Raw genomic sequence first — 22,714 nt, forward strand, 5'->3', positions numbered from 1 at the left:
GTGGAACAGCAGCAGTGGGGGTGGGTGAGTCTGCAGCCGATGTTGTAGACTGTCTCATGGTTGAATCAAATCTGTTGAAGAAATGATTCAGTTCATTTGCCCATCTCACATCCCTCCCAGGCAGAGAGTTCTGCTGTTTGTGGCCTGAGATGGTTCTGAGGCCTCTCCAGACTTCACCAACGTTGTTTTGCTGAAGCTGGTTCTCCATCTTCTGCCTCGATAATATAATAATCGATAATATAATAAGAAGCTACATCATTGATACTCTGCAGAATGTTGTGTTTAATTGAATGTGCAGTGGTTTTGTATCCATGCAACTGATGCACCGCTCACTTCCCTAAAAGACTACAACACTGTCGCATGTAATCTACGTTGTTGTGTTCACATGACTGCAGTCGCACTTTGCTAGTTTGTTAGAAACACTTGTTGGTGTCTTAAGTGTGTCTAGTTGAGCTATGGCAGAGCTTTTTCTCCTATTTACTCACAGACGACGTTTAAGTCACACTTCCCCACTCTCTTTATAACACACCGTGTTTGTTTTTTGTTTTTTTATTGTAGCCGTTTAAGCTAGCGGGTCGCAAATATGATGGTGTGGAAAACGTTTACATTTCTAGCTTTGCTCCTTTGCATTTCCGAAACTTCAAGCGCTTCCTATGTTATCACAGCTGACGTGCAAAGGCCGACAGGAGATCTTAAACACTTCTGGAGAAGCACTGGTTTCTGGTAGGTCCAGTTTTAACTTTTCCCGTGTGAGCGCCGAGCAGTAAGTGTCAGCCAGAAAGCAGAGATTCACTGAAACGGGACACTGACTGTGGAATTATTTTTATATTCACTGTAGCAGAATACTTCAGAGGAAGTATTTAAAAAACGATGCACTTACTAGGAACACGTAGGACTTTCTCTGAGCGTAAAGGGAGAAAGGTAGACTATGGAGTAACTCACTGCCAAGGTATGCAGAAGAGCATCTCTGAGCACACAAGACATCAAACCCGGAAGTGGATGGGCTACAGCAGCAGACCAAATTTCTGACAACTAAGAACACATTAATGATGCATGCTCTGATGAGTGTCAGTATCTGCCACTCATTCAGGGTTGGCATGAACAACATGAGGGCCCTGCCTGCTGCTGGTGGTGCCATGGTGTGGGAGATATTTTCTTGGCATGCTTTGGGTCCCTTACTAAACGTTAAGAATCATTTGAACGACACAGCCTACCTGAGTATTGTTGCTGGCGATGTTCATCCTTTTTTGATCACATCTGTCAGCACCAGCATCACACACAGTGCCACAAAGCTCAAATCATCCCAAACTGGTGTCTTGAAAATTCACTGTACTCAAATAGCCTCCATATTCACCAGCCCACTGACAAATCTGCAGCAGCTATGTTATGCCAGTCATGTCACTACAGACCAAAGTCTCTGAAGATGGTTTCCAGTACATTGTTGAATCTGTGTCATGAAGAACTAAGTGAGTTCAGGGAAAAAGGGGGTCCAATCTGGTGTACCTAATAAAATGCCCAGTGAGTGTGTGTAGATATAGCACAAAGCTAAATGTTTGTCTGTGTTTTGTGTCCAGCCCCCCACTCCCTCACACGCAGGCCCACGAGTATGACCTGAGCATTGACCAGCAGCTGAATTTGGCCTATGTGGGCTCTGTTCCTCATGGAGGGATCCAGCAGGTCAGGATACACTGGATGCTGGAGCTGGTGACTGCACAGTAAGTGAAGTAAATGAACAAGCAAGTAGGTAGCAAGTAGCATGACATGTGGTGGGTCATGTTTGCTATAACACGCTCGCGATCGAAGACAAGCTTTTTGAATGTTGTTTTTGTAGGTTATAACTTACAGTAGTACTAAGAGTGGTCTCATCTAACTTTTTTTTAATTTTAGAGATATTGGAGGAAAACCTCAATATAACTTCACTAGACTGGACCGGCTGATAGAGCTATTATGGATGAATGGCCTTCAACCAGGTACTGTACTACAGTCCTGTTATATTTATTCCTGATGTACATTTGTCATCTGTTTTCATACCTTTTTATTGTTCGTTATGAGGTCATGGAAGAGTAAAACATAATTTCTGTGGTCACGACTACCACAAAAGTTGACCCTGCGCGGGCGACCGTGGTTCAGGGGGTTGGGAAGCTCATCTTGTAACCAGAAGGTTGCCGGTTCGATCCCCAGCTCTGTCTGTCTTGGTCGTTGTGTCCTTGGGCAAGACACTTCACCTACCACCTACTGGTGATGGCCAGATGGTGCAATATGACTCTCTTCTGTCAGTCTGCCCCAGGGCAGCTGTGGCTACAACTGTAGCTGCCTCCACCAGTGTGTGAATGTGAGAGTGAATGAATAGTGTAAAGCGCTTTGAGGATCTCGAAAAGCGCTGTATGCAGTCCATTATTATTATTACTCGAGTAATACCTCAGCCAATTTTGAAGTAGGTCAGATGACAGAAAAACATTCTCTTGCAACAAAATCTAAAGCCTTGCCTAGCCTAGCCTGCTTGGGGTGGCTGTAGCTCAGGAGATAGAGCAGGTCATCTACTGATTGGAAGGTTAGTGGTTTGATCCCTGGCTGCCCTTGTCTGCAGGCTAAATATCCTTGGGCAAGATACTAACCCCAAGGTGCTCTCCGATGCATTCATTGGAGTATGAATTTATGTGAATGTTAGCTTAACCTCCTAAGACCCAAACATGCATTTTTAACTTCTGTTTGCTATTTGGGCTGATTGGGACCTGATTAATGTAAAAACAAAGAATTACCTGATGATTTTTTTTAACTGATTTTTGTTTCTGAGAAAAATTAGATCCACATATGAGGACATTTGTTTTAAATTTTGATAGAAGAGTGGCAGTATGGTGTCCTCGTACGTGGTTATCAGTTCCTTGTATTGCAAAGTTGTGTATTTTGGTCTAGACAACCCAAAATGTGATGTCCACATATGTGGACGCCAGGTTCTAGGAGGTTAGGAAGCACCGAAGAAAGTGCTTGTATGAATGGGTGAATGTGGCATGTTGTATAAAGTGCTTTAGGTGCTCCAGGAGGGTAGAAAAGTGCTATGTACGTCCATTTACCATTTAGTTAATTTGTTAGCTAAACATCAGAAATTTGTATATCAGAAAACGTAATTGGATTTTCCTGTTCTCTGTTGCAGGATTTGAACTGATGGGAAGTGTCTCTAATTACTTCACTGATTTTGAGGATAAATCACAAGTGGTCGAGTGGAGAAATCTGGTTTATCTCATAGCCAAGAGGTACATTGGTGAGTGAGTTGAAGCAGACATCGTTAGTTTAGTTTTTTGTTTCGTACTTTTTTTGCATAATCAATAAGAATATTAAAAAGGACGACAGTGAAGAACAGTGAAGTCCAATAGGAGAGCCATAACAAATTACTATGCATTAAAATAATGAATAACAGTCATTTTTTTGACTAAAATGGTCCCAATTGAAGTATTCAGAAATCAATCAGAAAATGTACTGTGGCGGGCATGTAAACATGTGATTTAGCTGAAACTAAATGGCTTAATCTGCACTGTGTCACCCTGCTCATGCGTTTTGTGATGACTGTCGTTGCTTGTTGTAAATTTCAGACAAATATGGCCTGGGAAGTGTTTCTCGATGGAACTTTGAAACATGGAATGAGCCCAACAACCATGACTTTGATAATGTTACTGTCTCAATTCAAGGTAAACCTGTGAGACATTGTGCATGGCTTGTGTGTGTGTGTGTTTGTGTTTGTAAACTGTTACCATTGATGAAAGGTAAGTCTGGGGGTCCCCCCCCCACCCCCCTACTTATTTTCTCTTATAGATCTGGAGCTTGTGTTTATAATAGTGTTATGTGAATGTAAACGGGCACACACATTATATGAAGTTATGCCTAAAAGCACTAAACCAATTCTTCTGGAGCTTCTTTTATAAATTTGTGGAAATTCAAATGTTCTCGCCAGACAGTATGACAGTGCTGTGCTGTGGATTATCATTTTTTTCTCAAGGGTTTCTAAACTACTATGACGCCTGTTCTGAGGGTCTGCGTGCTGCCAGTACACTCCTGAGGTTTGGAGGTCCAGGAGACTCTTGTCACCCCCATCCACACTCCCCGTACTGCTGGGCCATGCTGCAGCACTGCTACAACGGCACCAACTACTTCACTGGAGAGACTGGGGTCAGACTGGACTATATAGCCCTGCACAAAAAGGTGTTTTCTTTTCTTAGCAAATAGAAAATGAAAGCAGCCTTGATTATGCTCTAGATTTGTGCTTATAGTTGCCAGAAAAATATAATTATCATTATGTTCATAGACTCAGCTGTTTTAGGAAAAACTATAGTTATTACTACACAAACTTGCTTAATTCCAGGCTGACTTCCTGTCTTCGATCTTACAGGGAGGAGGCTACTCCTTCCCCATCCTCCAGCAGGAGATCAAGACTGTAGGAGAGATCCAAGAGCGTTTCCCTAAGTTTCGCAGCTTGCCTGTTTACAATGACGAGGCTGATCCTCTGGTAGGGTGGTCCAGGCCTCAGGAGTGGAGGGCTGATGTGACCTATGCTGCAATGGTGGTAAAGGTGAGGCGAAGACATTTAAACGAACAGCATGGGTGGAAAAAAATATTTCACGTGGGAATTTATGTTTGTTAGAAGTGTCCAGTCTAGAACAATATCTTTCATTTAAACCTGAAAAGGACCGCACCAAATAGCTGATGTGAGCACGGCAGCTCTAAATTGCCGGACATCAAACTTTAATCGGTAATGGAGAGATTAGCAAATGCCCCCATATTTTGTGTATGATCTTCTTCCCATAGAAATGACCCCGACAACTTCATAAAATGTATTCATCAGACCAGTCTAAATGTGGGTATGGGATAAAAGAACTAATTTGTTGTCGGTGTGTTACGAGGAGCTTCTCTCCGCCAGTTAAATCACCCTGATCAAATCCTCTGCTGTCCACCTTCAAAAGATTATAAACCAGCACCAGGATATGTTGATGGCAAACCCAAACAGCACCATCAACTACACCCTGCTGAGCAACGACAATGCCTTCCTCAGCTACCACCCACACCCCTTCACCCAGCGCACATTGACCGCCCGCTTCCAGGTCAACAACACTCAGCCGCCTCATGTTCAACTCATCAGGAAGCCCGTCCTCACAGTCATGGCCCTGCTGGCTTTGCTAGGTGACATCTTTACCCTAGAACACATGTTCCCTCGGGGGGGAAAGGGGATGAATCGTTTAAACATGATTTAATTCGTATGTGTCCCTGTGATTCAAATTTTAGGAGAGACCCAGCTTCTGGCTCAGGTTGTGAACTCATCAGGAGGCCACAACGGCACACTGGGAGTTCTCGCCAGTAGCCACAAACCCGTAATGCCCGGTGGCTCAGACAGCTGGCAGGCAGCAGTGTTGGTGTACAACAGTGAGGACAACAGCACCTCTACCATCACCGACGATGTCACTGTCTCACTGAAAGGACTGCCTGCACAAAACGGTAACACTGTCAAGGGATTTGGAGTGTTTCTGTTTATCTGTGATGATTTCTGTAAGACTGTTTGGTTAATTTTACTCCTCTTTGCTATCTGTTTGTTATCCAGGTCTAATGTATGTCACATATTACTTGGACAATAATGTAACCAACCCTTACGAGCTGTGGCAGAACACGGGGAGCCCTGACTACCCCACAGCAGAGCAGTTCAGACGCCTCAGGAGTGTGGAGGTAAACAGGACAGCTGGACAGTATATATTCTAGTTTTCTGCAATTATAATTGTATGTTTTTCAGTGTACAGCAAAACACGAAAGCTAAAAGTTATCTATCCTGTTTGATACACTACTCAGAGAAAATTAGGGGAAGACTTGATCATCACCACATGTCAGTTAAAAAAATTACCTTGAGCGAGTTGTTAATGTCCATTTCTGAGCATACGGCCAAAATCGGACTTCATCAGGATTGCATGTGGTCCTGATATTCTTTAGCGGCATCTATGGTCACAGCCCAGCACCGTGCGGCTTGATTGGCGTTCCCGAGAGATCAGCAGAACAGCTACTGGTGCCTTTTTCTCTTTACAGAAGAGAGCAGGTTGTCAGTGAGCACACGTGACAGGCATGAAAGAGCCTCGAAGGCTGTGGCACACTTTACGCCGTGCAATGATTCCCTCATTCCACCGAGTTAAACAGGCTTCTCTGCCTTTATTTTTTTTTATTTTTGATGAAGTTTTCTGCACACCACATTGTGAAAGCATGGATTTCCTCCCAGTATGAACTCTCATCATTTTTTGTTATCTAGTTGATGCCTGTGGGATTATTTTTTTGTGAGTCTTTAAGACTTGAACTGATTTGACAGATCACTTTGACCTTTTCCTGCTCTCTCAAGTGCACTGAGACACGCTTTGACCTGATGTGTCATTGTCTCAGGGCCCCCACACTGACGGACCCTTGGACGTTCCTGCAGGAGACAGTCTGATTCTGAAAGCCAAATTGCCGGTGCCCTCCGTCCTCCTCATCCACGTCTGTGCCCGGCCGAAAGCTGTGCCAGACCAGGTTAGTACCAACACAACACAATGTTGTATAGATAAAATATCTCATATTACACTCGTGTCATAAATGAGTCTGAAAGACAATATTAGAAAATAGTAAGAAAGCTGAAGCTGCTTTAAAATATTTTAATTGATTATATTTTTAATTTTAAGCTAGAAAGAAGTCTATAGAGCCAAGGCGAGTTTTTATGAGTAGGTCTATTTGCTAAATTTGTAATAAATGTATGTTTTTAAATGCTCTGTTGTCTATAAAATTAATCACAGATTTATATTTTTACACTGCGTTATATTTGACCTTCTTCAGGTCAACGGGTTACGCTTCATTAGGATCACTAAAGGTCAAGTCCTTATTATCTGGTCTGACCACTGTGTCAATTCAAAGTAGGTGTTTCTCATCCAAAACATTTCATTTCACTCTGCTTTAAAATGTATTATATGCATCTTTATCCTTTAAAGGTTGGACAACGTTAGTAAGGCTAACACCACTTTTATTATGTTATGCTTCGCAGATGCATCAAAACATATGAAGTGGAATTATCCACAGGCGGCAAGGCATTCGGCAAAATCAGCACCCAGAACACTATTTTTACTTCTTATGTTTATTCACCAGGTAAGAATTCACACTAAATTCTTCTAAATCTGAGACCTTTAGAGTCTGACTGTACAGAGAAATAATATCATGCTCTCTGTTGTGTTCTGTAGTGGACCAGGAGGTTAGTGGTCTGTACAGAGTTCGAGCTGTGGACTACTGGGGAAGGCCCGGCGAGTACTCGCTGCCAGAGAGATATTCAGAGGAGCATTAGTCCGAGATCTGGTCTGCTGGCTGTTATGTTATGTTTTGTTATTGTTTTATATAATGTAAATTTTTGGATTGGTGGATTTTGTATTTAATAAAGCATTGTATGTGGTCAGCTGTAATCATGTGAGTCAAGGTGTGAAATCACTGAATCCTCGCCCCACCCCATCATGTTGAGGTCACCTGAGGCAAGGTGTAAGTGAGGTTTGAGACACTTGGGAAGGGATCTCTAGACTGCATTGTTGGTTTCTAATATCCGGTGTCTGGTCAAAGATGGTGGACACAGATCGTCTCCTTTACTGCTCTTTGAAAACATCTGTATTCTCGGTCCAAGGTGTGGACATTTGCATCCTTGAAAGAGTGACCTTTATCGTTCAGGTGCAGATGTTGTCATGTTGAGGTGGCTCTTCTACGGTGGCTGTTTGGTTTCTCCTATTTAGAGTCCGAGCACTACTCACCGCGCCGCACAACATACATTGTGTTATTCAGCTTGTGTTTGGGAGTGCATTGAGATGAACCAGTTTCTGTCTGAGGGTGTTGCTACATCTGAAGTGCAGGGGGAAGTCGTGGGACCACAATGTTGTTCTATTTCTGCCTGGTTGGTGTTTGAAACTCTTTCCTGTACATCTTTGCTGATTTGATTAAGGCTCAGATGAGATAAGCACAAGTTTTAGGACTTTTCTTTAAACACATCCTTTTCTTTCTTTCTCCTCTGCCTTGGAGGAAACATCCTCTGTGACTTCAAAAATTTGGGTTTCTAATTTTTCAAGCGAATCACTTCAAAAGAGTGAATAAACGGGATTGGATAAATAAGTGAACAGTAGATATGAAGTGCAGTTAAGGGAAATAAAAAGCCACCACAAGTTTCTTTACAAAATTTATTGTCACCGATGCAGAATGGCACAGTGCAGATGTTACCCACCAGTGTGACAGTTTGATACAGCTGGTTATTTGATGATATCCACTCCATCGCTAATAGTTTCCAGTGGATTTAAATTGTATTTTTGTCGTGGCAGGTTTAAAGTTTTCACAGGGTTATGGATTGGATTGGATTTATCTGATGTTGGTCACATAGTTGGAATGTGACAGGCTTATTCTCTTGGATCCACTTTAATGTAGGGTTGCTCAACATGCCCCAGATGAGCATTTGTTTAGCAAGCTCCTGTTGAAAACAGAGAGGAGGAACAAGTGTCAGATTAAGTCTTAAAATTCTTTCTCTGCATCAGAGCTTAAGCTAAACAATCCTCAACACAAGTCCTTGTTTTACATACCGGACTGCAGCACAGGCTGGAACTGTCCGGCCATGCAGATTTCCTCCTGCTTCTGGCGGACCACTCTCTGGATGGCAGGGGGGAGGCCACGGGGGTTGCGGGAGAAGACTAGAGCATAGCCATCCTCGCAGGTTCCGTCATCCTTCAGGGTGCGGCAGGCATAGGTGATGGCGTAGTTGTCATAGTCTGTATCAATGACCCAGTAGTTGTCACCTAGAAGTCAGGAATGAGAAATTAGTCCCAGCTCCACGAAGGAAAGACAGAGTGACAAAGAGAACATGATGAGCAGGCTTACCGCCACTGGACAGGTAACTGGCCAGGCCCTGGTAGTCCATAAACATTTTACCAGGGTTGCCAGGGTCAGGGACTGTGTACTGAGCAGCCATGTCAGCACAGACAACCCAGAACCTGAATACAGAGGAGAGGAAATATGCAGCAAATGCAAGCGTATTCATGACCTCACATTGAAGCTGCTACCAAGTATGTTGCAAATACCCACCCAAAGAGAGTGACTCTGCCTCTGGAGGAGGCCACCATGGAGCCATCATCGCCAACCGTGTACTCAGCAGAGATGTTGTCCTGCAGGAACAAACCCTCAGGATCTTTCTTCTGCAGAGCGTACCACTTCCCTGCGTACTGTTATAGGGAAGAAAGGGCAAAGATGAGCTTTATTTTGATTGGCATGTCTATAGTATGGATATACACACTGAAATGTGTGAATATCACAGTAAGTAGCACATAGTTCATAAGTTCATATGTGTGATTGTATGCCGATGATGTTCTGGTTTATACATGAGCCACATTGATCATTTTGTTCCTGTTTTGGTTATTTTTTAACTACTTATTATACACCAGTGTTACTATAAATACAGTCAAGCTAATTCAGATTACAGAAAGTTCAAAAATACACAGAAAAAGTCTTAGAATATATTTCAATTTTTGATCTCGTAATGAAAGGGTTAAGAAGTATCCTTAAAAGACACATTTGCGTACTCACTCTTTTGGGGTCAAAGTCCTGTTTGACTGTGAAGCTGTCCACCACACAGGAGGCCAGGCTGTGCTCCACACAGGCCAGAAGCATCATCACCAGAGCAAAGATTTGAAAATTCATCCTAACGCAAAACCCAAATTAACACTGTATTATGATTTGTTTATATAAAGGTGTAAAGTCAGCATTCCTAAATCATTTTGACACTAAAATCCTCATAAATGGTTTAAGAACAAGAAAGGGTTGTTCTTTGAGCTCCATATTTATTTGTAAAAATTTGAGCAAGTCCCTTAAAAGAAGCATCTCCTTACCTGAAGTAGGGAATGAAGAAGCCACAAGACGTTTTCAGTGCAGAGTTGTTGCAGTGAACTGTGGTGAGAAGACGCTGTGTGAGCCTTTTATACCCGACGCACAGACAGGCTCGCTGCTTATTTTCAGATTTTAAATCTACGGCTTATCCAGTTAACAAAATCCGCCGGCGTAAGCTGATGAACCCCCAGATTCAGCAGGCTTTATGTAATTCAGTGCAGGGCTACATAATGGAATACAAGATAACAGATGCCCGGCAGGATAAGGCTGGCTGAGCCGCAGGTCACGTATGCACAGCAAAGGTGTTTACATGAGCAGGCAAATGTATTTTTAGCCCTGAGGATACATGAAAATGTATAAAGTGTACAGATTTACCCAGCCTGAGAAAGATGCAGGGTTCAAGAGAGATTCTGTCTTTCTACTGCATCTGTGTTTCCTTTAAATGTGTTCAAAATATTCCCAAAACCCTGAACAGGGACAGTTTTTCCAAGAGCATTAATGCTTTCTGTTATCATTATTAATATTAATTTAACACGATAAAATAAATCACTGCACTAATTAACTTAGTGTTTTGTTCTGCCAAGTCTATTTGTAGATTAAGCATTACTGCTCCGTCTCTTTAGCCTTTTTGCCTGTTCTGTTTTATTCAGGATGTTTTAACCTAAAATTATGTATTTTGTGAGTTCTTAAACTTTAACAACCAGTGGAAAGAAATCAAAAATCTGTTTTCCACCTTCAACAAACAGTACAAATGTACAACTGGTAAAACTGCAAAAAAAGAAAAAAATTATATATATGTACTGGATGTTGGGTCATGTTAGGTCAGCACAGGCTCAGGTGTTCCCGGCTGCTGCCACTTACTTGGTTAAGTAATCTGTCTCTTCTTCAGCTTCGCCCTGCAATGTGTCACACAGGAAACAGCTGAGCTGCATTATAGAAAGTTTACACCACTTATGCATCCTGCATGTGCAGAGGTCTAAAAATGCACAAGCTTCTGTTTTACAGGTATCAAGGTGAAGTTATATTCCAAAAGCGCTCACTTTACGATATTATATATCGTCTACATGGTTTATTTAGAAGAAAAAAGGATAAAGAAAAGCTCTTCTTTTGATTTTACAAATTTTGGAGTCAAATGTCGAGCAACTGGTTTTGTTTTGTTTTTTCAGTTTTTGTGTCCCAGAATCCAAACGTAACCAGATCACTGTAATCCCTCTAACAGCTCTTGGGAGATATTTTTGTAAGGTAAGGAAGCCAATTTAAGACGAGTAGTGTGTCGGTAAATCCGGCTGCATTTTTCTGGCAGCCCTGTCATTGTTGTCGTTCTAACAATAACCTGTCCTGAAGATATTACATAAGACCTTTGTGCCCAACGTCCTCACCTTTTTAAATGCAGTCAAATCTTCGACACTGATGTGACCAGTCACGTGTCAGCAGTGTTAACTCTGCATCTCTAATCTGAAAACAAACGACAGGTTTAAATGATCCTGTTACAGACGCGCACTTGCTTAACTGGAAGGGAGCTCAGGTTGATCAGATCTGGACCAGAGCCATGTCAGGTTGATGACTGGTTCAAGTTGTATAACAAGCAGCTGAGTGTAGAAATATATGCATCCGTCTTATTTAATCATAGGCTGCAGTAACTCTTTTGATACTCAACTAGCCATTCACTTTTCTCCCAATTAAAATTTCATTTTACAAAACTATCTTTTTGTGCATTAGTGAAAATAATTAATGACATAACTCTGGACTTTGGAAACAATAGAAATTATTTTTAGGCGATGCAATTAAACCAAAAGTAAGAGGTTGTTAAAATTGTTTTAACACCCAACCAATGTGGGTCACACTAAAAGTGAAAATGAATTTCCACATGAACTGTAATCTTAATTAAATGGGAAGTTTAGACAATAAGTATGAACTTTTCCACAGGTTCAGAAATACAGCAGGACTGAGCAGAGTGACAGACATGTGAATCTCAAATAAAGAGCATATGACTCAAACTTTGGAGTCATATTTATGCATTTAAATAAGTAAATCTAAATTAAAGATCAGCCACAAAATAAGTACATTTTTACCTTTAAATCTATAAAATTATAATAAAGTGTTCCAGGCTGTCTTATTTAAAACTGACATCAAGGGCCTGGTGGCATGTCACCGTGCCAACATCTAAAAGGCTCTTTCAGGCTTTCAAAGAAAAGATTGTGAATGCCTGGCAAAAGGATTTAAGAGGATAAGTCATTCCACTGTAACAACAACTACAGATCACCTCAGCCATGTTGCCAGTTAGTTCTCAGGCAGACGTGTGACCACCTGTTAAATTATTTTAAAGAAATGTGGTTCACACGCACACAGAGTTATACTTCTTATGTCTTTATTGAAAAGCTTAAAGTGAAGGCTGGAGAAAGTGGACATAATACCTCAAAAGCTCCTTGGATTGAACAGGATTTGTATAAATTGGGTATTGACAACCTGTGCTCTTGGAGTGAGGTTGGAGGGAACAGTGCTTTCATCATCAACTTACACAGAGCAGCATTACGGAGGTGCACGAAAGTGGAGGAAAAAAATAAATCAATGCACTCCGTGTTTCATCAGCATTTCTGAAGAAGAAATGAGAGGTTTACTAAACTAACCAGCACCCCTTCATAAATGGTTCCCAGACAACTGTGCAAATTTTAAGTCGATGTTGTAAATGGAAACCAGTGATCCAAAAAGTTGTTGGCAGTAAAACAAAAAAAAAGGTAACTGTAAATAATGATATATTTCTACATTTAATATGAAAAAGTGTTAATGCAGAAGCAATCGGGAATTCAGTTGACTGAAGGAGAACAAAGACCACAGTGCATATATGGCATTAAGAGTTCAAAAGCTTTACTCAATAATCCATGACTAACATTAAATCACAATATCTGGAAAACCAAAGGGCTGCTGTATTATCAAAGGTAACGGTGAACATGTCCACAAAATAGGAGTGTTTTTGAGTGGCAGTGACCCCATTTTGCCATAGCTACTCCAGAAAGAGTGGAAGAGGTTGGAAATTGCACATGGACGTGGACATCCTGGAACAGCACTCCAACGCTTTACTTCAGAATGCTGTCTTCATTTGCTGTGAGGACGAGAGCAAAATATGAGATTTGACAATGCAGTCGTGATTGAGACGTCCACATGTGAGCTGTACAGTATGTCTGCGTGAACAAGGTACCTTCTGCTAGCTGCTTGGCGATGCGCTCCTGCTCTTCACGGACCTTCTTCTCCTCCTCCTCAATCCTCCTCTCTTCCGCTGCAATAGGCTTCAGGTGATCTGAGCAAATCAGAACATTTATTAAGCTGAGGTGGAAGAAAAAGACACGCAGTTTCCTGATTTATGAGATACAACTATTGTCTTACACAGCACGTAGTATATAAGAAGCTCTGCCCAATGAATGGAAGTGTTTGACCTCATTACACTACACAGCTGCAGTAAAGGACAGTTCTAGTAACAACTTACCATATCTCCTTTTGCCATATATGATCCCAGCAATCAAAGCTGAGTACCTGGCTGTCTGCAATAGAAAATGTGTACATGTTAGTGTCAAAAACTCCACAATGAGCCGGCTCAGCCGCAAAAGAAAAAACACGATACAATTGTAAATGATAAATGATTTATGTCTGACAGTGAGAGCCATCCATCAGCCTCTGATGACCATTTGGTACCTAAAAAGCGAGCTACTTCAAAAACCCTCCAACAAAACACAGGAGGAAAAATGTTCCCAGTAAAAGTGGAAACAACAAAAGGTGTTTCACCACTTGAGGCAAAAAACACACCACCGAGTAAAACCTTGCCATAAAGAGGGAGATACTAGCAGCTGGTGTTGTGTGACCCAAATGTAAAATGACTCCACTGAGCATCGCTGGGGAACTCGCTGACTGCACCTCCATATGACAGGAAGGGCAAACGTGGATGGAAGTGACTGATGTGATCACATGGTGGAAAAACAAGGCTGTAAGCAGCTGGTTAAAAAGCTTGATCCAAGACAGAAAATATTTTTCAGTTTTATTATATGACAGCATGGTGCAGCTCCTGAAGGGTTAAGTTTACACTTTAGTTCAACAATAACCAAAGTGTTAAGCAGTTATACTTAACAGTTATAATGCACCTTGTTTTAATAGATTCACATTTCAATTATGGCAAATTTATTGAAATATTCTGATATTGTGTATTATACCGTCACACAGCTTTTTGTTTTGTAGATTTATAGTGTATATATTATTTATGAATGCAATATTCATTATTGTCTTACACAGTGTCAGTCTGTAGTATATATATACACATTTTTGCATTCTCATAGAATAATGCCCTTAGTAGGCGCCTGCAGCATTTTTAGTTTAACTTTGTTGTTTGCTCAATGTTTATTAAAGACTGTACTATTTGTATTCTTTATCCTGCTGCTGTAACACAAACTTCCCTTGTGGGATTAAAGTATTTATCATTTTGAAGCTGTATTTTCTAACACCAGCCGCTACACCTGATGAGCTTTCATTAGTACAAAACCCACATTTGACTGAGGATTTAAAGGGCATTAACGACAGGGCACAAAGAGTAACTGTTCCAGTAAAAAAATATCTAGTCTACAGTAACCTTATCCACCTGTCATTCACAGTATGACCAGTAGGGGGCAACAGCTTCGCTCCAAAACAAGAGTTTTCTGACAGCTGACAACTGAAGTAGAAGGCGAACAGCAGCTAAACTTGTTTGATGCAGAGACAAATACAAAAACAACACATTTTTAGAATTAGTCATTAGTTATTTCCGGTGACTCCACTTTACCAGCCAGTTAGCGCTGCGGCGTTTAAATGAAGGCAGCTTGTATTAACTATCAGTCAAATCAAGCGTGATGTTCCGTAACAGTCACTGTTCTCCCGCACACATGTACGGTCAGTGCAAGCTGAGCTGTACGGCACAATCAAACAACAGTACAACTCAGGCTGCAGCTGCTCATTCATAGTTTTAGTGACACAGCTGACAGCTAGCATGCCCCTGCTAAACGTTAGCAGGTTAGCGTGTTCTCGGTAGCTAACTAGCAGCCTAAAAGACGGCGGTTTGTGCCGTGTGACTATAAAACACTAGTTTTATAACAAAATGTGTGTCAATGCAAACCTTAATCAGAGGTGACACTGCAACCGGAGGAACCATAGTTTCACGGCAGGCTTACGATTAACAGCAGAGGTCACTTTAGCACCAACAGGAGGAAGAGCAGAGGTGTCTTCTTCTTTAGGTCTTTCTGCCGCTGGTGAACTGCTGCCACCTTCTGGAACAAGTGGTCCTCTTCAGCCTTGAGGCCTGGAGTTCCCCACGCCTGATCTAGGCTGCAGCTCAGGCTGTCCAAGAGCTCAGTGATCCCCTTGTCCAGATCTGGATGGAGATCCCCCAGGACACCATCCGTCATCGCATTAGGAACATGCCCCGACATTTTCATGTATTCACTATTTTTGAGCTACTGCAATGAAAATTCAGCAAAATGGACTAGCCCGTCTACTTGTTCCAAACACATCAACCTGTCCATAACTGTACAGATATGAGCATGATGTCTTTTTCTCATTTAGACCGAATGTGTTTAAGTTTTTTGAAGAGTGTAGTTGATAAAAACTATAAAAAGAGTTTGGGTTTGTTTTTTTGTTGTTGTTGTTGTTGTTGTTCGCTTTGTTTTTCCCCTTTTCTTGATGCCAAAACTGTAAAAAGGAAGCAATGTCAGTCTATGGGACAATTTGTGATTGTTATTTGTGCTTCACAATAAAAATATTTGAAGAGAAAAACTATAAAAAGCAATCAACTCTGTACTGAATACAATAAAACAAAAATAAAGTTGATGCGAAATGTCTTTAGCATTGCAAATGCTGTTTTGTGCTGTGATATGTACTAAACTACTCAACTTCCTCAACCATGCCTCCATGTAACAGTGCTGCGCCACCCTGTGGACTGTTTTTCTAATTAAATGCAAACATCTGATCTTCTTTTATCTGTCTATATTCAGTCATAGAGTTTGTCTACATCTGAAAATAATGTAGAAACTGTTCTTCAGACTTGAAGCACAGACATAACACTGGGTTCATTCCCTTACTGATGCTGCCATCCAGCAATAATAATAATAATGATAATAATAATAATAATAATAATAATAATAATAATAATAATAATAATAATAATACTTCATAATCCACGTTTTCCACAGAAATAAGGTCTATGAGCTAAATGGAAAATCAAAACCCAAGCCCATTATTAAATATGTCAATAATACTTAGCGTTAGCTTGATTTATTCATTTTAAACCAGTTTTATTTTCGGTTTGGGATCATGGTCCTGTTTGAACACCCAACTCTGTCTAAGTTTCAACCTTCTAGCTGTTTTGAGGTGAAGAATTTGAAGGTATTCTTCCTTCTTAGTTATTCCATCAACTTTGTGCAATGTAACAACCACTGGCAGCAAAACAGCACCATAACATGATGCTACCACCACCATGCTTGACAGCTGGTACAGTATTAGTTTTGACAGCCACACCTTTACTCCTCCAAACATACCTCTTATCATTGTTGCCGAATCACTTGATATTTGTTCATTCTTATCATAAAACATTTGTTAGAAGGCTCGATTTGCCTCGATGTTGATTTTAAAGCAGGGGCTTCTTTCTCGGTCAGCACCCTCTCTGTCCATGGTAATATAAAACTGACTTCACTGTGGACAGTAATGCTGGTGTTCCAGCAGTTTGAGTCTGGCTGGTTCTTGAGTTGTTCCTGAAAATCCTAACCAATTTCCCCTCATCTGATATTGATAGTTCAGGTGTTTTTTCAAGAATTTAGCAAAGTGATGTCACATTTGAACAGCATGTACCTACATATAGAAAGAGGCCTTCCCAACCTGTGTAAATCTACAATTTCCGTTCTTAGATTAGACACCGAGTTCCTTAAAATCTCCCATTGTTCTGAGTGTTGGTAATTCCAAGGAAAAGCTACAAGTTGTGGTCAGTCATGATCACTAAGAAGTTAAAATGCTTTGTCAGGTTAAAAGACAGTGTGGAGCCTTCAGCACCAATTATTAAAGATTTAAGAGAACATGTGTATATATTTGAGTCTGCATGTATATTTTGACCCTGTGTGTATTAGGAAAAATCCAGAAGTCATTAAAGATGTTTGCTGTCCAATCATTAGAACCTGGAAAAAGAACAGTTCAAATAAATTGTTAAGGGCCCAAAATTACCATGATGTTCATGTTGAGTACATGTGAACTTCTGACTACAGCTGTATATGTAACTGCTGGGTCTCCGAGGTAATCCGACCAGCTCTTTTAATGTATTCCTAGATCCAGGTTAAAGACAACAGGAGACTGGGATTTTGAGGTTGTGGCTCCCAAGTTGTGAAACTCGCTTCCAGTAATTGGACCTTCTTTTTTTTTTTAACAAAAAAACCCCCCTTTAAGACCCACATGTGTGAGATTTGCTTTAATTGGTTTTATCCATTTGTAGTTTTAACTGTTGTATCCTATTTTGTACTGCAAAGCCCTGTGATGTTTGTTCTTGAAAAGTGCAGTTTAAATGAACTTGTTTACAATCAGTCACTGAGGAGACTCTCTCTGTGAGGAAAACAGCATTTATTGAAAACAGTGTTTGAGACAGCATATGTCTCAAAGCCAATAAATCATACCGCGTACATTGGCGGAATGATTTACTTGCTTTGCATGCAGATTTGCAAAATGACCGAATACTGCAAACACATGAAAAGCAGCGCTGCACTACAAAGTTCACCAAGTAAACAGATCACCTGTGTGAACACTGATTTAAAGCACTTCAGATGCAAAGGAAAGGAAACTTTGTTCAGCTGCCTCTTAAAAGCGTCTCTTCCTAAATTTCACTGAGCTACACTGTAGATGTGTATAAGGACCTATGCCCTGCCTATGCCCGAGAGAAAAGGATTAAAGGATTTTCATTCATTCTATAGGTATCCAGGTGAACTCTGACCTCTTTAGCCAAACATTTAGATGTTGATGAGATTACAGATTTTCACTCTGGGAAATTAAGAGTACTGCTTTTAAAACATTTCACTTAAAAATTATGCATTTTAATTTGACTTTAAGTTAAAAAAAAAAAACAACCTCTTCACAGCATGGATAAAACAATCATATGTAAACATATTTTTACACTCTAGATGCTTTTACGGAGAGAATTATTCCCATTTTTGCACCAAGGGTAAATACTGTAGATGTGCACAATTTAATAAATGTTGGCCACAAACGTTTCTCTTTGTCTCTCTTTTGATATAGTGCATAGTTGACAAAATATCTTGTAGATTTGAAGAATGTTTACATTTGTGGTATTCTTGAAACAAATATTTCTAAATTATGATTTTAATGCTTGAATATTCCTTAATAAAAATATAATTTCCTGTAAGAAAATTTAAAGGGACCAGTTTTCCCCTTCTTCTCGGCACACTGTGTGCCAGATTTTCACTCTGAACTCAGTTTAATAGCTAACTAGTCTGGAGGGTGTAGACAGCCATATGCTTCCCTCACAAAAGCTGCCAACTAGCTGGAGCGCCCCACTCCAGTAAGCTGAGTGGTTTCTTTCTTTTCTTTTCTTTTGTCCCTGTTCTAGTTTCACAGTGAAGCATATTAGTTTGTTCTATAAAGAAGAAACAATCAGTGTGCATGACATTGGTGGTTTCCAAAGCAGTGTTCCAGGGTTTTCACCGTCCTCTTGCCAAATTTCACCTTCCCTCGGTTCTTCAGGGAGGCGGTGTACTGGTTGGACTTGAGTTTGGAGTAGTAGTCTGAGAACTTGTTGAAGAGGATAGATATGGGCAGGCCATTGAGGATGATTCCAAAAGCAATGCAGATGAAGGCAAAAATACGGCCTAGCATGGTCTCTGGATAGACGTCTCCGTAGCCCACAGTGGAGATGCTGACCTGCAGCGAAGACAGGAAAACGGTCAGTGCTGATGGAAAAAACATCCCAGAAATAAACAGTAGGCACGTTTAGCCAGGGCCCAGCTAAACTGACCTAAAGCTTTCTCTGCTTTTGGCTGCCTATTGTAATCTAAACCATCATGTTGTATTAAATACGCCTTCAAACGAATGACTGAGGCCACCAGGAAAGTGTTTACTGAGGTTATAGATGAAGTGAGCAGCATGCTCATATTCACACTCACTTCTAAACAGGAGATGCCCCCTGTTGGCCATAAGATAGAATGTACATTACAGCCAACTTTTCTATACAGCTTATGGACAGTGTTAAGAGAACTTTCTTTTGTAACTCTCTTAACCGTCCTAACAACAAGCCTGGCCTCCTCTTTAGAGTACAGCGTCCATGAACAAGAGTTTGTAAATGCTTCTGTATATCTCAGTGCTGCAAATTGTAGGTATGCTAAAAATAATTATGTTAAAAAAATGCAAACGTTCATCTATCTATTTCCCACCACTTCTCAAATTCCAGGTTGCTTCCAGGCTAGAGCCTATCCCATCTGCCATGGGGCAAAGGAGGGGGTACACCCTGGACAGGTCCCCAGCCCATCGCAGTGTTAACACACCATGCCACTACTTATTACATCTGATTATTAGATATTAATAATAATCACTGCTACACGACTACTTACGGTGAGATGACACATGACAATTTGTTTGTACATCAGGACATGCACTGGCTAGCAAACCACCTTTGTAGTAGTTATAAATCTTGCCCTAGAGTGGTTCAGTTTTGCTGAATTTCACTGCTTTCCCCTCCTGCTGACAGACTCACAGTCAGGCTGTATTGTGTAAATACATTCAGACATTTAGTTAGAAAGCACCCACGCTGCCCCTTGATCCATGAGCACTTTTGTCAGACACCAGTTCAGTTTTCATAAGGTATCCTGCCACCAGACTGCAGGTAAACTGTCTTAGAAGTAGGTGGTTCGATGACTCACTGTATGTGAATTTACATTAATGCAATGGGAGTCGGTAGCCTTGAGCAGCATTCAGAGTTCTATAAACATGACTATCATTCAGAGGATTATTGTTTCTTTCCTTTGGATTAGATGTAAGATTCTACCACCTGGTTTAGGGGAGGGAGGGAAAGGATCTGTTAATGGGTTTATTCATGGTGGCAGGCAGACTCTGTGAATCAAGATGTTAACCTCTTAAACTCCAGCACAGACACTACTGGAGTTATGACTGTTCCACCCTCTAAAACTTGACAAGGTGCCCCACAAAATATTCAATACACAATTCCTAGGAAGCGCAGGGAGACATGTCCTTAATCAGAGCTGACCTCATTTGTTTTGTAAGGTGGTATTGCCCAGTGTAATCTAATAATGTTGCACTGAGACACGAGTTACTCAAGGACAGGACGCATTAATACTTACTTTATGATAAAGTTTATATTTGCTACCCTTTCTGTTATTACTTCATACTGTAGTCATTCTTCATTATACCCCTCAATACAAACATGCACTTACAGCTGCCCACCACCATGCATGAGGAATGCTGGTGAAGTTTGTGTGTGGCATGTCGTGCTCCACGGTATAAACCATAGCAGAAAAGCTGAAAATGCCCATGGCGATGAAGAGGAAGAGGCAGCCCACTTGCTGGTAGCACTGTCGCAGGGTGAAGCCAAACGCCCGCAGACCCGTGGAGTGACGCGCCAGCTTCAAGATCCGAAAGATCCGCATCAGTCTCATGATCCTCAACACTTGCCCCAGCTTTCCCACCTGCCCCACTGCCTGCATGTCAGCCTCATGCTTCACGTAATTATCCTGGCTGTCAAAGATCTCCAGAATGCACTGCAGATACTGAGGCAGGATTGCGATTAGGTCCACGGTGTTGAGCACGCTCCTGCTGAAGGAACAGAGGTCGGGTGTGGATATGAGACGCAGCAGGTATTCCATGGTGAAGAAGGTGATGCACATGGACTCCACGCACTCCCAGTATGTCTTGCCGCTGAGGTGACCTGAAGCAGTTCTGTACTGCATCTCCTGTACCGTGTTGAGGGTCATGGCCACCAGGGAGAACAGGACAAACAAACTGGAGGCCACAGCCATCAGCTTGGCCTGCACAGATGAAAAAGGCTTCTCCATCAAATTCCAGATGGCTCGCCGCATCTGGCCCATGAACATGTCGTGGAACAGCTCCTCGTTCTCCTCTATCTCTATCTCTGCCTCCAGCTCCCTCTGGATTTTCAGCTGGTCGTTGAGCTCGTCCTGCCTCTCCTCGAAGGCGATGCGGCAGCAGCGGTGGGTGGTCTTGATCCTCACGCCCCAGTAGTTGATCTCCTCCAGAAAGTTGCGGGGACACAGCTCGTCCTTGATCCAGAGCACTCCCGTCCTGTAGAAGTTGAAGATGCTGTGAAAGACATCTGGGTCCCTGTCAAAGAAGTACTCGTTGCTGGTCACTATGTAGTCATCACACAGGTCCAGCTTCATGTTGTGGTCTGTGTACGTGGCCAGTCTCCCTATCCTGGTCTTGGGGTACTTCGCTGCCATCTTGTAGGCTATCTTGTAGGGCTTCCCTCCTACATTAATATTGATCACATAGTTCTTCTTGGAGGGGGAAATGTGCTTGGTGAAGCCGTATGGAGTACTGTCATCCTCTTCGTCCTCATACTCTGCATAAATGTCGTAGATGTCCCTGCTGAGCTCCTGCAGAGAGTTCCACGTTTTCACGCAGCTTTCCTTTGCTAGTGGGTAAACGATCTCAGAAGGTCTTCGATTAAGATCAGAATCTGTGACTTTGTAGTTGGGGAAGAGACTCTGTCTCCTGTTCGGTATGCTGTCCACCTTCCTGGTGCTCCCCATCTTCCTGTGCTCCACCCTCAAAAACTACACAACACACAGAGCAGCCAGACTGACCAGCATTACTGGAGTCTAATACCCCCTTTACCTAAGAGTGGAGGACACAAGCAGGATGCCTCATGGCCCTGTTAATGTTGCTGACTGAGAGGATCCGCATGCTTACAGGACATATAAATACCATTATCCTCTACTGAGCTGCCTGGTGACATGATGTTGGCTGTGTAGAATATCTGAACAGATGACCAATAAGAATACATCTCGTTTTATATAAAATGTGTTTTGAAATCCCTTACTCAAGAAGTTATACCTGAAGGCTATGTGTGGGAAATACTACTGTATACCTTTGTTACTTGCATGCTGTCTGAATAAAACTACACTACTTTAATACAGGAAAAACTGTAGATTTCTAGTAGAAGTGTTGTTAAAAGTTCACTTCAAATTATTTGTGAGATGTTTTTGTATTGGTTTCCTATAGCAAAGGGAAACAAAGGAAGGCTACATGCATACATAAAAGAGGATAAAGGTTTTAAGCATTAGCCTACTTCCTGACTGGGAGGGGGTGGGGGCGTTCCTCAGAAGTGAAGTGAATCAAGGTTGCATGCCCTTAACATTAAAACATGTGGTTTTAATGTTAAAGCAGCAGACAAGCATCAGCAGCAACGCTGTGACACATTCACATAAGCAAATAGCAGGCTGAAAATTTCTACTCAGAAGAAACAAGTGTCTCCAACATGACTTTGATTGCCATTGAATCCTCTTATTGGATATCAGATTATTGTCCTGCTGACCAATGACGGCATTCTGCAAGACTATTGGCTTATTACAAGAGCCATAAAGTATGTCAACCCTTTATTTACCTTCCTGCTGCCAGCCACCACATGAGGGTTAAATCAATTAAGGACTGAAGTCATTAAATAAGTGACACTTAAATACCACTTTCAGACTTAAGATAGCCTTATTAGTATAATGTGTCATTAGAACAAGGGGTAAACTGGGATGACGATGCAAACTGTAGGGTCACATCAAGTGGAAGAGAAAGGAAA

General features: G+C 41.5%; 4 protein-coding genes across 5 annotated transcripts; 1 reads left to right on the plus strand and 3 right to left on the minus strand.

The window, feature by feature from the left end:
* The first annotated feature begins 401 nt into the window (after positions 1-401).
* idua (alpha-L-iduronidase) lies at positions 402-7,442 on the plus strand. Its single transcript, XM_080895048.1, has 14 exons — positions 402-723; positions 1,575-1,715; positions 1,888-1,970; positions 3,152-3,259; positions 3,588-3,683; positions 3,992-4,194; positions 4,382-4,561; positions 4,953-5,169; positions 5,272-5,481; positions 5,585-5,706; positions 6,403-6,528; positions 6,829-6,905; positions 7,034-7,134; positions 7,227-7,442. Exons 1-14 carry the CDS (start codon positions 584-586, stop codon positions 7,325-7,327), a joined length of 1,905 nt encoding a protein of 634 aa, XP_080751174.1. The 5' UTR covers positions 402-583; the 3' UTR covers positions 7,328-7,442.
* Positions 7,443-7,975: 533 nt separating this feature from the next.
* LOC308403891 (purpurin-like) lies at positions 7,976-12,099 on the minus strand. 2 transcript variants are annotated; one of them, XM_080893686.1, is made up of 7 exons: positions 10,750-12,099; positions 9,891-9,948; positions 9,589-9,703; positions 9,091-9,227; positions 8,887-8,999; positions 8,592-8,804; positions 7,976-8,482 (listed from the first exon to the last, which is right to left on the minus strand). In XM_080893686.1, exons 3-7 carry the CDS (start codon positions 9,700-9,702, stop codon positions 8,472-8,474), a joined length of 588 nt encoding a protein of 195 aa, XP_080749812.1. In that variant the 5' UTR covers position 9,703; positions 9,891-9,948; positions 10,750-12,099; the 3' UTR covers positions 7,976-8,471. The 2 variants fall into 2 exon arrangements, with proteins under 2 accessions (XP_080749812.1, XP_080749813.1); XM_080893687.1 differs by lacking the exon at positions 10,750-12,099 and having other exon boundaries at positions 9,891-10,719.
* A 140-nt stretch (positions 12,100-12,239) lies between these two features.
* atp5meb (ATP synthase membrane subunit eb) lies at positions 12,240-15,159 on the minus strand. The gene is made up of 4 exons (XM_080893688.1): positions 15,020-15,159; positions 13,370-13,424; positions 13,085-13,183; positions 12,240-12,988 (listed from the first exon to the last, which is right to left on the minus strand). The coding sequence occupies exons 1-4, from the start codon at positions 15,053-15,055 to the stop codon at positions 12,963-12,965; spliced, it is 216 nt and encodes a 71-aa protein (XP_080749814.1). The 5' UTR covers positions 15,056-15,159; the 3' UTR covers positions 12,240-12,962.
* Positions 15,160-18,546: 3,387 nt separating this feature from the next.
* Positions 18,547-21,674, minus strand: LOC308404648 (potassium voltage-gated channel subfamily V member 2-like; the record flags this gene model as incomplete). Its single annotated transcript, XM_080894802.1, has 2 exons — positions 18,547-18,813; positions 20,340-21,674. 2 exons carry the CDS (start codon positions 21,672-21,674, stop codon positions 18,547-18,549), a joined length of 1,602 nt encoding a protein of 533 aa, XP_080750928.1.
* Between the last annotated feature and the right edge of the window lie 1,040 nt (positions 21,675-22,714).

This window comes from Rhamphochromis sp. 'chilingali' (genome assembly GCF_963969265.1).
Source record: "Rhamphochromis sp. 'chilingali' genome assembly, chromosome: 10".
In the NCBI taxonomy this organism is placed as follows: Eukaryota; Metazoa; Chordata; class Actinopteri; order Cichliformes; family Cichlidae; genus Rhamphochromis; species Rhamphochromis sp. 'chilingali'.